This window comes from Canis lupus, chromosome 30 (genome assembly GCF_003254725.2).
Source record: "Canis lupus dingo isolate Sandy chromosome 30, ASM325472v2, whole genome shotgun sequence".
NCBI classification, from domain to species: domain Eukaryota; kingdom Metazoa; phylum Chordata; class Mammalia; order Carnivora; family Canidae; genus Canis; species Canis lupus.
Genome location: NC_064272.1, coordinates 24,529,693 through 24,544,796, shown reverse-complemented (window position 1 = coordinate 24,544,796; position 15,104 = coordinate 24,529,693). Strand labels below are relative to the sequence as shown.

Genomic DNA, 15,104 nt, shown 5'->3' with positions numbered 1-15,104 from the left:
AATCTATCCAGATACCTTTTATTTATATATATTTAAAAATTACATGAGAAGGATATTACCACTGTTCAGTAATGAAAGCCCAAGCCCTAAATGATCTTATTACGCTTCTGAACTAAACTGTGTGGTCTCTGTGATTATTCAATAAATAGCAGATTTACAAACTTTAAAAATTAGACAATATTGGCTTTTTATTGGGCTCATTTCAGAGAAAAAAAAATAAAGCAATAAAAGGAAAGTCTGAGAAGCAATTCAAATCCCTAAATTGTTTGAGTAATAAACTGTATTATATATATAATCATTATGGCCTAGAAACATTTCATCTGAAGCAGCAAAGGCTGACCTAGTAATGGACTTAATAGCTATCTTCGACGATACGAAGGGTTTTACAGAGAAACTATTTGACTAGTTCTTCTCTTTCTCCATTGAGAGCCAAACAAAACAAAGTGATTTAATAGTCAGCAAGGTAAATTTAGATTAAACATAAATAACACTGACAGTAACTGCTATCAAATACTGAAATAAATTTAATTAGGATATTTGCTCAAGCTTGTTTCCTTGGTGATCACTAGAATACACAAGACTGGAAAGCTCTGATGTGAATGCATTACTGCCTAGGAGGCAGGAACTTGACTTGCTGACCCCATGTGGGGAAGAGGAGCAGGTCTGTGAGGAGGAACGCAGCCACCCTGACTCTCACACACCTAACTCACCTCAATATCCCGATTGAGTTGCTTCACTATGGCAGTTATGTTTCTGATGTGCTCCTCCAAGAAAAGCCTGGCCAAGCGGTCACCTCCACCTTTGTTTTGCATTTTCTGCAAACTGCTGACGATGTCGTCTTTAATCCGGAAGGCGTGCTCCACAAGGGCTGCAGTTGTTTTCTCGTGGCAGAGGATCCTATCTTCCAGTTGTTCCACTAGGCTTACAGATGAGTATGGTGCCATGGTCAGGGACTGGCTATGTCGGGGCATGGTTCTAACTCGCCTGTGGAAGGAAGCCACATTATTAGGGTTGTCAATTGGGAAAAGGTAATTTTCAAAGTCAGATTCAAAACTTCCCAAAGAAGGAAATGCAAATTATCTATCCCTACAAGCTAAATGGGGTTTGAGGCCGGGTTTCTGCCACAAAGAGTTTTCTCAGGGAGCCAGTTATCTTTAAACAGTGATACCCAGAGACTTAACTGTGCTGATAACAAGGCTCCATGGCCTCCAAAAGCAAGAGGCTGGTGGAACTGGACATACAGAGATATGCCCAATTCCAATATAAGCTTCTTAAGACCAACCTTATTGGGGCACCTGCATAGCTCAGTTGGTTAAGTGTCCCAACTCTTGGGCAGCCCCAGTGGCTCAGCAGTTTAGCGCCGCCTTCAGCCCAGGGCATGATCCTGGAGACCCGGGATCGAGTCCGCATCGAGTCCCGCATCGGGCTCCCTGCATGGAGCTTGCTTCTCCCTCTGCCTGTGTCTTTGCCTCTCTCTGTGTCTCTCTCATGAATAAATAAATAAAATCTTAAAAAAAAAAAAGTGTCCCAACTCTTGACTTCGGCTCAGGTCATGATCTCAGGGCTGTGAAACGGAGCCCTAGTTTGGGTTCCACACTCAGTGGGGAGTCTGCTTCTTTCTCTCTCCCTCTCTGTCCCTCCTCCTGCCCCTCCCCCTACTCACACATGCACAGGCTCTCTAAAATAAATAAATCTTAAAAAAAAAAAAAAAACACCTATTCACAAAGTCTCCTGACATGCCCTCCCCTCCATTCCCCTACAGCTATTTTTTAACATAACAACAAATTCAAATGCCTACAAGGGTCAAGCAGAAGACATAAACAAATGATGCATATCATATTTGATAGGACAGGGAGGGGACCTTGGAGACCTGGAAAGGGCATTCCTCCACTAAAGCAGCCACAGTTTTGCTCCATCCATGAATGACCAATGGGGAATGCAGGTCTATTTTTCCAGATTATCTCTTATTTCAAGAATAGTAGGAAATTCAGACTTGTATGTGAAATCACCTGATTTTTAAATGTTAACAAGTCATTTAAAAAGTATTTATGAGTTAGCAAATTGAATCCAAAAAATATATATACAAAAAAAGAAGTATATGATAATGCAGGCCAAACAACGTGCTTCCATGAGCCAGTTCTGGTCTATGGATCCCCAGTCTGCAACTTCTGATTTAAGAGGGTTAGTGGGACATTAGCCCCCAAGCGTCCAGAGTTGCATTTTCCTAGTGACCAGAGGTACAGCTGTACTGTAGGGCTATTACGAAGTCTCCACTTATCATCACTGAGCAGATCCTACAAATTGGATGCTGGAGAGGGGCGCAACTGTACTTCTCTTGCCCTTGAACAAAATCATCCTTGGGTAATGTAACAGCCACAAGGCTTCATTTATAATAACCATCACACCCACTAGCAGCCCTCAGGGGATTGGTGGAAAGGAAAAGTATACCTTAGATGCATATTTTCCATATATTATACCTTTCCTCGGTGACGAGAGAAGGAAATACAGTGCTCCGTTGGGCCATTTTCTTTTTAATAATTCACATCTGTGGAAAAAAGAAAGCATTAAATTATTTAACAGTTTATATCTGGAATTTAAATGACATCTAAAGTTTATTATTAAATTACTAAGTGGATCGTATATTAATGCTGACATACTGATCAGTTATATTATTAAAGGTCTTATATCCTATACATGAAATAAACAGCAAATAAGGAGAAAAGGATCAAGAAAAATCAAAATTAAAACTGCTAAGCCTTGGGGCACCTGGGTGGCTCAGGGGTTTAGAGCCTGCCTTCCGCCCAGGGCGTGATCCTGGAGTCCTGGAATCAAGTCCCACATCAGGCTCCCTGCATGGAGCCTGCTTCTCCCTCTGCCTGTGTGTCTGCCTCTCTCTTTCTGTGTGTGTGTGTTGTGTCTCTCATGAATAAATAAATAAATAAATAAATAAATAAATAAATAAATAAATAAATAATCTTAAAAAAAAATACTGCTAAGCCTTGTTAGATCAACGAGGACTCTTAAACAGATTTTTTTGAAGTTTCCTCCTCCCATAACTGCATTTTAAGCTTGAGAAACCACTTTTACAGAAACAAGATAGTTTAACAGGCTTATTCAATCATGTAAGGTAGAAAACTACCTTAGTAAATATGATCTCAGCAAATTTAGTGAATTCATAGCAAATTAAGAGCACTTATTTCTAAATCCATCTTAAATCAATACGTAATCAACCGGATCTGATTCAGGAGAACCTATCTATCCACAAATAGAATAAGATTGATATTTATTAAAGCTTTATTAAAAGATATCATCATTGCCATTTTATCTCGCCTATAAAGAGCATTTGGTCATCCTAACACATTAGAAATTGGAGCAAAACTGGAGAGTTTTTAAAATATTTCATCACTTAGGTTTCTCAATAGTGATGTTAATTGCCTTAAAATAATGAATGCCTAGTAACCGTGATCTGATTCAGTAATTAGGTCTCATTTAGATGCTAGATTCACAGAGCATTTCTGATTGAAACCATTGTTTTGGCACCAACTCTTCCAGTATGTTATTTTTAGAGTTTCAAAATGTGAACATTTCATTTTCCTAGACAAAAAAACTTTGAATTTAAACAAATTACATTTAAGAAAAAAAAGTGATTCATGCCAAACAAGTGATGATGCCAAAGGAGTTCTTCAATTCTTAAGATAATAATCTCTGTCATTTAGACTACATGAAATTAGGCCAGTGTGGAAGACATTAAGATTTAGAATCATAGAATCTTTACCATTTTAAAGTTGGAATATACCTTAGTTGAGATATTAATCTATGGAATAGCCCAGTCTAAGAAACATTTATCTGGCATCTATTATGCAGCTGAGTAACCTAAATATATAAGACAAAATCCCAACCCCTCAGGGGCTTCACAGCCTACAGAGAAAGATAGATATATATCTCAGCCAAGCATGAAGCAATGGGATAAGCAGCTATGAACAAAAACACATGGGGAGGAAAGAAGGAGAGGCCTTACTTTTTCCCAGGTAGCAGCTAGGTCAGGGAGGAACTAATGAAAATGAGTAAGATTTCCACAAGTAGAAAACAGAAAGATTGTTCCACACCTTCTTTCCTCAACACTCCAACATCACCTCTACTTTCTAGGCTCTCAGCACACTCTGGCCTAGTTCATTCCTCCAGTTCCATATGGTACCACTCCAGCCAATGCTAATCCTCCCCACTGCCACTCCACCCGCCACCGTCCTTGAATATGTCATGCACTCTTTTGCCTTCACACCTCTGTCGGTGAGCTCTATGAGAAACACGCTTCTCATCCCTCCTGCCTAGAAAACTCCTATTCATCCTTTAAGGCCCCACCTGCCCTTCAATTCAATAAAATAGCTCCTTCATTTGTATTTCTTCAGCACTTTATTCTATGTTTTTATACTACCTATTATACTGTTATTTTTAGCTGTTTAATAGTCTGTCTTCTCTATTAAACTACATGTTCCATAAGAGCACATTTCAAATCTTAATAGACATAGAGCTGACCCAGAACAGTCCATACATGTCTGCTAATGGGAGCATGACCTGCATTCCAGTATCAGAAACTGCAGCAATGAAGGCATTAGAGAATGTTTTGGTTAAAAAGTATAGTTCTTTACTAAGACTGCATCCCAAACAGCCACTTAATATAAGATTTATAAATGAATGGACACTTTTGGAATCCCTTTTTTAAAAAAAGATTTTATTTACTTATTCATGAGAGACATAGGCAAAGGAAGAAGCAGGCTCCCTGTGAGAAGCCTGATGTGGGACTCAATCCCAGACCCCGGGATCAACACCTGAGCTGAAGGCAGATACTCAACTACTGAGCCACCCAGGTGCCCAGAATCCCCTTTTCTGAAGGTCATTTCACCCTTCTAGAATTTTCCTGCTGGAGGTACAGAAGCCCAGCCACATCAACCTCCTGAAAAAGGATTCTATCTACTATGCATTGTCCGAGATTGTCTTTCAATAACAAACCTATTACCAAGCACTATGCACTCTCTATGACAGGAAATGTCACATGGCATGAGCTCACAACACACACTGAGGTCTGTTCAGAACTGGTGCCCTCTTCATGAAATGTGGTGGGAACTTGTTTATTAGCTTGCTTGGTTGGCTAGTATCCTGAGTCTGCTAGAACAATGGGGCTTATGTCACAAAGGAATAAGGCTTAAAAATATTAAAAATAAATAACTCACTGGGTTAAATAACTTCTCAAAGACCATTTCCAGATCTTCCCATTGTCAATTCTGGCTTATTTTGCCTGTGGTCATCAGTTCCTACACATTTATAAATCTGAGCTCTAGCACTGCAAGTTGGTCTGCGACATTATTAGGCAGATCTGGGTTGTATGCTGGTCTGTTTGTGCTGTATTTTGCTGTTATAACATTCATCTCCAGTTTATGAGTTTAAAAAACTTGGGGAAATTAGGGGAAGGGACAGGTAGGTAAAGTAAGGAGAGAAGAGTTGAAAGAAATAAGAAAAAGTATCACAATGCCTACAGCGTGCAATATATCAATACAGTTTGGGAGTTCACCAAAGAGCAAAGGGATATGCTATTCTCTAAACCAAAATAACTTTCTGTGATTGTGAGGATTCTTATCATATTTTTATAAGTAAGATGACACTGGGGATGCCTGGATGGCTCAGTCTGTTAGGTCTCCAACTCTTGACTGCAGCTTAGGCATGCTTTTCAGGAGGTGAGATCAGAGCCCCATTTTGGGTTCCCAGCCCGTGGGAAGTCAGCTTGAATTCTCACTCCCTCTCTTCCTCCACCCCTCCCCTGCCTCTAAAATAAATAAATAAATCTTTAAAGAAAATCACTAAGATGACACTGGGTAGAAATAACTACAGTATCATTTCACGGAAAATGATACATCATTTTGATAATGATAGTTTTTACTGAAAAATTAAATACCAATTATATAAAAATTAAGTTAATTTTTCAGTTTACTATCAAAATACAGCACTGATGTGTTCTGCTGAGTGTCAGAACTTTTTTTAAAAATAGGCAAAGCATTCATGAATAAAGTGGTTGTAATCTGGCAGTAGGGGAATAAAGTCTATTTTCTTATAGTTAAAAATAGAGGGAAAGGATAGAGAGCAGAGAACAGCTGAAGGTGTGTCTAGAAAGATTAGGTAGGAGGGAGTCGTGCTTTAACTTACAGCTCTAACCCACGCTCAGGGATTGGGACTTTGTCCTTGGGGCAGTGCTGGGGCAGTGAGGGTGGGGCCAGAGCTGGAACTGGGAAAAGCAAACTGCCTTAGGCAAAGAAGAGGGAAGAAGTCCCAGGACCAAGAACTAACCACAAACTCACCAGGAACTCTGGGGGGGGGGGGGGGGGGAAGGGAAGGCTTCTGCTTTCCTCTCTCCTTCCTCTCCCTCTCCCCACTCTTCCACTCCCTGGCCTCTTGGCTTCCCTTTCCTAACCCTCATGGCTCTCCCTGCATTTTCCTTTGCCTCTTCCTTTTTCTTAACTTCCCATTCTCACTGTCCATTTATCTTCCCCCTAATGTCTGTGCTCTCCCTCCTCTCCCACTCATGCTTTGTGCAATCGCAGGCACACTTCTCCAGCATGGAAACCATGGGCGGTGAAGTCAGAAAGACCCTTCTTTGAATCCTAGCTTCCCCGTTAACAATGTGATCTTAGCAGGCTGGCCCTAGCTTGTTGGGCTGGGGACCACATAAATAATAGCTGTTCACTCTCACCAAGTGTTTACCAGTGTCAGATGCTCCCGGAGTACACTCATGTGCCCCAGTTGAATTCATCCTCACTATCAGTGAAGGAATGCTCTTATCATCACCATTTACCCAGAGGAAAGATATTTTAAAATGTTCAGCAACTGGCCCAACCACACGTGGCCAGGAAAGGAGGGAGGACAGATTTGAACCTTGGGTCTCTTCTTCACCAGACATAACCCACAGGAGGACCATGGGGAATCCAGAACACTGTCTGGCCTTAGGGCACTCCATATGCTCCCAGGAAGGGCTGGCTCCTTTCCTTTCTCTGGCTAATGCACATCTGATAGAAAATACACCTATTTTAAAAAATAAAATTTTATATAAATAGTTCAGCAAGTAGCATTTATTGGTTTAAGGACATATATTGTTTCCTGGGTGGGACTAGTGGGGAAATTATTGGGTACCTGCTTTAACCCTTTCATTTGGCCAATGCTATTCCTCTTGGCATCAGCATGTGTTGCTGCTGTTACCGCTCGCTACACTGAAGCAATGCTGTCACTTGTGTTTTTTAATCAGGGCACATCATGTGAAAAGAGCAATTTGTAACATACATATTTTGTATGAAGATATTTGAAACATGTTAAGAAACACCTTTTCTTTTTTTTTTAATTTTTATTTATTTATGATAGTCACACACACACAGAGAGAGAGAGAGAGAGAGAGAGAGAGGCAGAGACACAGGCAGAGGGAGAAGCAGGCTCCATGCACCGGGAGCCCGACGTGGGATTCGATCCCGGGTCTCCAGGATCGCGCCCTGGGCCAAAGGCAGGCGCCAAACCACTGCACCACCCAGGGATCCCCAGAAACACCTTTTCTTAAACTGAAAAGTGCTTTCAATGATTAATATAATATTAAAATTTAAGTTCTACATAAAGGCGTAAAGAATACAGTGAAAACCACTGGAAATTGATGATGTTAATATATCAATTTACATTTTTTAAAGATCTCTCTCCAGGGATACATTTTCCTTTTTGAAAAACCATGAGATCATACGCTATACCATGTGTATCCTGCATTCCCTAATTGGCACTGTATCACGAACATCTTTCCATCTAAATATATAAAGACACATCATGATTTTTAATGCCTGCATAATATTACACTGACTGAATGGATACACTAAATTTTTAGGCAGCCTCTTACTGATGAACATTTACACTGAAATGTTATTTTAAATCATGAGTCAGTTCAACTTTTTGGTCTCTTATTTTCCTTTCCTTTCCTTTGTTTTATGAAATGATGCAGGTAGGGGGCGCCTGGGTGGCTCTGTTGGTTCAGCATCCGTCTTCAGCTCACATCATGATCACAGGGTCCTAGGATGGAGCCCTACATCGGGCTCCCCACTGATCGAGGAGCCTGCTTCTCCTTCTGCCTGCTGCTCCCCTGCTCTTTCTCACTCTCTCTCGCTCTGTCTCTGTCAAATAAATGAATGGAATCTTTAAAAAAATGATGTAGATAGTATAAAAGTTTGCGGGACAGAATGCAAGCTACTTTCAAAATTAAGGTTAAAGTGAGACTCTGACAATGAAATCTAAAGAATCAAGATGGGATTAAAATCAGTGGATCATTAAGAACAATCCGAGATACTGCTGACACAACTAAAACAGGGCAAACAGTCGTCACACTTGTGATTACTGGTTCAATGTCAGTCTTTGGCTCCATACTGTGGGCTCCATGAAGAGCTGTATTTTCCACAGCTTTATTCCAAGCATCTGGCACAGTGATGATCAATGAGTGTTTGCTGGATAAATGAATCTCAAGGACAGATGACAGAAATGAAGACATTTCATAATGTCGACTTCAATCAAATGAATTATATTCTGACTAGAGAATGAATGTGCAACCAGAAAGGGGGATGGTATACACAGCATGTCTAGTAAAAGCAGAGTTTGCAGAGGCAAAATGTTTCAGTGTTTCCAACAATCTAAGAATCTGGAGCAGCAGAAAGAGTTCTCTGATGGAGAGGAACGCATTAAGTTCTCATGGTCCAGGGCACCTGGGTGGCTCAGTGGTTGAGCACCTGCCTTTGGCTCAGGTCGTGATCCCAGGATCATAGGATCGAGTCCCAATCGGGCTCCCCACGGGGAGTCTGCTTCTCCCTCTGCCTGTGTCTCTGCCTCTCTCTGTCTCATGAATAAACAAATAAAATCTTAAAAAAAAAAGTTATGCGTTAAAAAAAAAAGTTCTCATGGTCCAATGACATTAGCCACTAAGATATTCCTGCTCACTCCTCTTGCCCTGAGCCCACACTCACCAAGCACTTCATTTAGCTTCCCATTTGGATGTGTATAAAAGGAGATCATGCAGGAATTAGCACAAGTCCTAGTCTGCCAGCTACTTTTCTCACTGTGATGGAAACCAGACTTGCACGAGTCTGTTTCCTGAAATCTGACTGTCTCTGACTGCAGTAGCAGTGCTAAACATCCAAACCTATGACATTGAAATATGATGATCACAACATGGTAACTATTGTGGGGGACAGCCTAGTATGTAAGGTGGCCCCCATGATCCCTGCCTCCTGGAGTCTATATTTGTATGATCCCCACCCCTGGAGTATGGTGGGATCTGTAACATGCTCCTAACGAACAGAATAAACCAGAGACCAGTCATATGGCAGTCACCTGTACACAGTTGGCAGCTGTAATCACCTAGGATTCTGATACCAAATCACACAAGGTGTAGTTCTGCTCACTGGGAAGAGATTATTTATTTTATAGTCCAACTTTCAAGTCATTTAATAAATTTCCAAATGGTTGTTATGTTTTTTTTAAAAAATCTCAAAAAAATACTGCAGAAAGATAAGAACTTTATTTTTTTTAAAGATTTTATTTATTTATTTATTCATGAGACACACACACGGGGGCGGGGGCAAAGACACAGGGAGAGGGAGAAGCAGGCTCTATGCAGGGAACCTGATGTGGGACTCGATCCCGGGTCTCCAGGATCAGGCCCTGGGCTGAAGGCAGTACTAAACCACTTGAGCCCAGAAAAAGGCTGCCCAGAATAAGAACTTTAACAAGGCTGCCCAGGATAAGAACTCTAACAAGTTTTTTCATAACACTGGCTCTGTGCTGGCCAGTGAAAACAAATTATAACATAAATCTAATTTGCCACAAGAGATAAAGTCGCAGGGATACCGTTTCACCCCATCAGACTGGCAAAAATCAAGTGCAGCAAGATCAAGTATTGACGGGAATATATATGGAACAACACGAACACCAGATGGGAATGTGAATCAGTACCACTACTTTGGAAAGCGATCTTCAATATCTAGTAAAGCTGAAGATGCACAAGAGACAGAGGGGATTAGACATATGGATACAGAGGGTTTCAACTAAATGAATGATGTTTTACTTCTTAATTTTTCATTGTACCATTAAAAAAGAAAGAAAATTACTTACTCCCACGCCTACACAAACAATCATGTAAAGACCATGAGGAGGAAGGAAGTCAAAGTGTTAGTCTCTCCAGCACACACACCCAGAACTCAGTCTTGCCCTAGACGTTCCAAGGACCATGAAATTAGAACAGTAACTAATCTTCATCAAATCTCTAGCCATAAAGCATTTTATCCATACTTAATATGTGATCTTATCTAAATGTTAATATTCCTATAAATGGCTATTGGTTAAATGTCCAACAATAAAAGAGTACTTAATTAAAATATGGCACATCCACTTAAGAGAATATCAATAGCTATTTAAAATCATAGTTACAAAGACTATGAAGTAACATAGAAAATATTTATATGCCAGCTATAATGTTAAGGTTTTTTTTTTTTTAAAAGAACACGATTTGAAAAAGGATTTATAGTGCTATATAAAACCATAATCAGGACCTGGAAACCAGGGCTTTGCTCTATGGCACCACAATTTAGATGGTACAAAACATTTTAACTTGAGTTTAAAGAACCTGTCAATTTTTAAGGTCTACCTCTGCCATCCTCTCCTTTTTCTTCCTCCTCCCCAAAGTGAGGAGCTCAGCTGACCCTAGGCCCATGGAGATGGATGGAGTGGTCAAGGACAAGACAATCACCACCCCTTTGTGTGCACAGGCCACTCTTACCTGCCTCCCTCCCCTCTCCTATCTGACCCACCACAGGGCTCTGTCTCCATGAATGGACACTTCCTTGACTTGTGGCTACCTTTGATGCCACTCCCCCAACCTACCTTGTGCCACATGGCTAGCATTGCTTTGTGATGTGAATAGCTGGCATCAGGGTAAATCATTTGTTTTCAGTACAAGTAGGATGAAGAGGGCTGTGCAACTGAGGCCAGGGATGACTTATTCCAAACCCAAAGTATTAGATTGATAAAGACGGCCAAAGAAAGACCATGGATAACAGCAGGTGAAGACTGAGGGTTAAGATTCGTGCCTCCAAACTATGTGCAAAGAAAATAAAACCGTTCAAAGAAGCACATCCTGTCTCCTTAATAGACAGCTCCCTCTCCCTAAAGCTGGACAGAATTTTGGTGATTAAATGAGCCATGCTTGCAAGAAATGTACAGGACTAGCACATTTGGGGATGGAAATGGCATTAGGGTTATGAGGTGGATCTGGGAGAAATTTGGGTAAGTCACCAAAAGAAGGAATGTTATAAGGCCTTACAGAGTCTCTAAGTCATTGGGCATCCTCACACCAAAATGTCCTTCTCTGGACACCTTAAATCAATGGCAGGTGAATCTCACCTGACACACCTTGACATTTCTTTCCAATTCCAGCAATGCACAAATCATTCAACTGTCCTGAGGGGAGTGGGAGAGGGGTTCCAGAACTAAAAGTACTATTATAATTTGTTTTAAGATTTTATTTACTTATTCATGAGAGACACAGAGAGAGGCAGAGACATAGGCAGAGCGAGCAGTAGGGGCCCGATGTGGGACTTGATCCCCGGACCTCAGGATCACGACTTGAGCTGAAGGCAGAAGCTCAACCACTGAGCCACCCAGGTGCCCCTATGATAATATTTTTTATAACAATATAAAGAAATATATCAAAATATAAATAGTGGCATTGGGTACATTTATACTCCACTTTTCCTTATTTTCAAAATACCTGAATGTTATTTTCACAATGACAAAAATCTAAATAAAAACTCCTTGAATAAAAGAATAAACCAATGAGCAAAAACAAAGCAAAAAAAAAAAAAAGAAAGAAGGAAAGAAGGAAAGAAGGAAAGAAGGAAAGAAAGAAAGAAAGAAAGAAAGAAAGAAAGAAAGAAAGAAAGAAAGAAAGAAATTCCCCACTTACAGTTATCAAAACCCAAGAGACAAGCCTGATTCTGGGTTTAAAAGATATGCTATGTTAAAGACATGCTCAGTTAAAATAAGTTTGCTGGGCTCTTTTTTTTTTTTTTTACTGTGGTTAAAAACAGGTAACACAAGATTTATCATCCTTGGAATGCCTGGGTGGCTCAGCGGTTGAGCATCTGCCTTAGGCTCACGGTGTGATCCTGGGGTCCGGGATCCAGTCCCACATCGGGCTCCTTGCGTGGATGGAGCCTGCTTCTCCCTCTGCCTATGTCTCTGCCTTTCTCTGTGTGTCTCTTATGAATAAATAAATAAAATCTTAAAAAAAAAAAAAAAAAAAAAGACTGGGCAGCCTGGGTGTCTTAGTGGTTTAGCGCCGCCTTCAGCTCAGGGCGTGATCCTGGAGACCCGGGATTCAGTCCCACATCGGGCTCCCTGCATGAAGCCTGCTTCTCCCTCTGCCTGTGTCTCTGCCTCTGTGTGTGTGTGTGTGTGTCTCATAAATAAATAAAATCCATAAATAAATAAATAAATAAATAAATAAATAAATAAATATTTATCATCGTTAAAAAATGTCAATGTGCAGTACGGTAGTGTTAACTGTATACACACTGGTGTGTAAAGATCTCCAGAATTTTTTCATCTTCCAAAACCGAAACTCTATACTCACCAAACAACTCCCATTTTCCTATGAGTTGTTCCCCAAACCCCATTCCCTTGTGGGCATATAATGAGGCTTGAGCCCAGTCCCCCTGCTGAAACCCTCATCAGAGCCCTGGATTGCCCTTATGTAGGGAATCAGGCACTGTATACAGGTCCAGTGGCTGCCATCAGTGGGAACGGCCAGGACAGCATTCCAAAAGTCTTAGATTCCAGAGACGGTGTGTGAGTCTCTCCACAGGGTCCCAAGGCAACTATTTCTTCTGCCTTTTGTGAAAATGGCCTTGATTCCACTTTGCAAGCCTTGTTTTCTTTTCCCTCTGCAAATGTGAAGAGGGGCTGTATTTCTGACCCATTTAAAACAAACAAACAAACAAACAACAAAAAAGCCTTCAAAATGCTCAAAACATTTATGGTGGCTGCCAGCAAGTGCAAGGATTACCAGTAAATCTGTAACATACACGTGGCCTTTGTCAGGTCCAGATGAATTCACAAATGGTCTGGAATTATCTGAACCCCTAAAACCCTCAGAACGGCCACTGATGTGGCTTTAATCCACTCTCCATATCTTAGAACAATATTAATGTTTTCCGGAGAACTTTTGCAAAAACACATCCATTTTTGTTCCCATCTATTAATAATAGCTATTTTGAAATACTATTTAAATCTTCTATTATTATTTGAATTTTCATGGATTATGTCTCCCCAGCTAAGCTACTTTGGGGCAGCAGAGACATGCTACCATATGCATCTGTAACACCCATGAAGCCCAGCACAGCACCTCTTCACAGACACTCATAAACATTTGTTTATTTGCTTATTTTTCTAATTTGGTAAGACCCATCATTTTAATTACTGAGTTGCTCTGCCCAGATGACATACTGATTGCTGACTCAAGATCCCTTCCAGCCGTGAGCTTGGCAGATTCCTTCAGGTTGCCCTGCAGTGTGCACGGGCACTCACACATCCGTGCACCCACACCAAAAAGAAGTGTCTTAATATTACTTTCAGGGTGTTTTATTATGCTCAACAGCTATATTTGGCAACTTTCTTTCTAGCATTAGAGAAGACACATTACCAAATGTTAAAAAAGGGAATCTGCCAAATGCAACAGAACAGAAAAAATATTTCTAAAAGCTGGTGTAAACTTTCTACCTACTAAATTACCTACACCCCCAGATGCACCAAGGACCATCGAAAGGAAGGCATGACTTTGTACATTCGTGTAGACAGAACTCTAGTTGCGACTCCCGGGTTCTACCCTATATGCGTCTGTGATTGAAAAGCTAAGGATTTGGCCCTGGAAGAAATATCCAGCCTCCAGCTTCTGCCCTTTTTCTCATACGCAGCAGGAGGGGGCTGGACTTCTCCGCTGAACACAAGAGTCTATGAGAGACTCTTTTATTTGGAGTAACAACTTGACATCAGTGCATTAATTTTATAACTATTTTAGAGAGAGCAGGGGAGGACTCCTGAGCTCTTCCAGAGATAATTAAAAATGGGGAAAAAAAAGAAATCTGAAATCAACAAAAAACAAGCTGAAGGCACCAGGGGTTTCTGAATAACATCTTCCCGGTTAAACAATTTTAAGAATTCCATAATGTGAAAGCAACCCCCACACATTCTCTCCCACATAAACACGCTTTGTATGTAAGCCCCACTCAGCCAAGCAGCAGAATCTCTTGCCTTCACTTCGGTAGCTACTTTATCCAGAGAAGATGTCATCTGCACAAAAGCATTCTCTTAAGAATGAGAAAAAAAGCTGACCACCAGCCAGCAAGCGCAGGCACGCCTTAAGCAAAAATACTGTCATTCCAACAAGCTCAACAAGTCACCACCCTAAAATCTGATTACTGACTTCAAATGCCAATTTTGCTTTCACAGAGACTGAAAAACTCAGGCCTTCTGAGGTCTGTCAACCAACACATTCCCAGTCATTTCCTGGTGGACCAGAAAGGTACCCCAATAAACCATTTTATTATCACTGCTAACCATGTTCTTAAAATACCAAGAACCACTTAACCAATGGGGGTGGAGGGGAGGGACAACAGAAGATCACGGAGTAGTAACACAAAAATCAAAAGTGTCTTATCTTTTTTCACCTGCTTTTATATTAAAAATGCATGGAACATAAAATCACATCCAACAAGTCAAAAAGTAAAATAATGCATGCAGAGAGGGATGAAAGCAGAAGAGTTATTAAGAGAAAGGAACAGGCAGGAGAATCAAAGGAGCAGAGGGAAAGAGTGAAGGCAGAAAGGCAGCGCTGATGGGTGACAGGAGGGAGAGGCGGCTAGACAATGAAGAGAGAAACAGGTGGTCCGAGGGCTCCCAGGGAGGATGCAAGCCTGAGAAAACTGCTCCTCACACATGCAGCTGCTCATTTGGGGTGTGAAGAAATAGATGGGCCATTTTTAATATGC

The 15,104-nt window shown here is 40.9% G+C and overlaps 1 protein-coding gene across 2 annotated transcripts in view; it reads right to left on the bottom strand.

The window, feature by feature from the left end:
* The window catches only part of FAM81A (family with sequence similarity 81 member A), a 75,727-nt gene that overhangs the window by 54,419 nt on the left and 6,204 nt on the right, over nt 1-15,104 (bottom strand). The window contains exons 2-3 of one of the 2 annotated variants that reach the window (XM_025472638.3): nt 2,478-2,545; nt 711-984 (exon numbers count right to left, since the gene is read on the bottom strand). In XM_025472638.3, coding sequence (XP_025328423.1) covers nt 711-984; nt 2,478-2,524 — 321 coding nt within the window. In that variant the 5' untranslated portion in view covers nt 2,525-2,545. Of the gene's footprint in view, nt 1-710; nt 985-2,448; nt 2,546-15,104 lie in introns of both variants that reach the window. The other variant, XM_025472639.3, reaches the window with a different exon arrangement.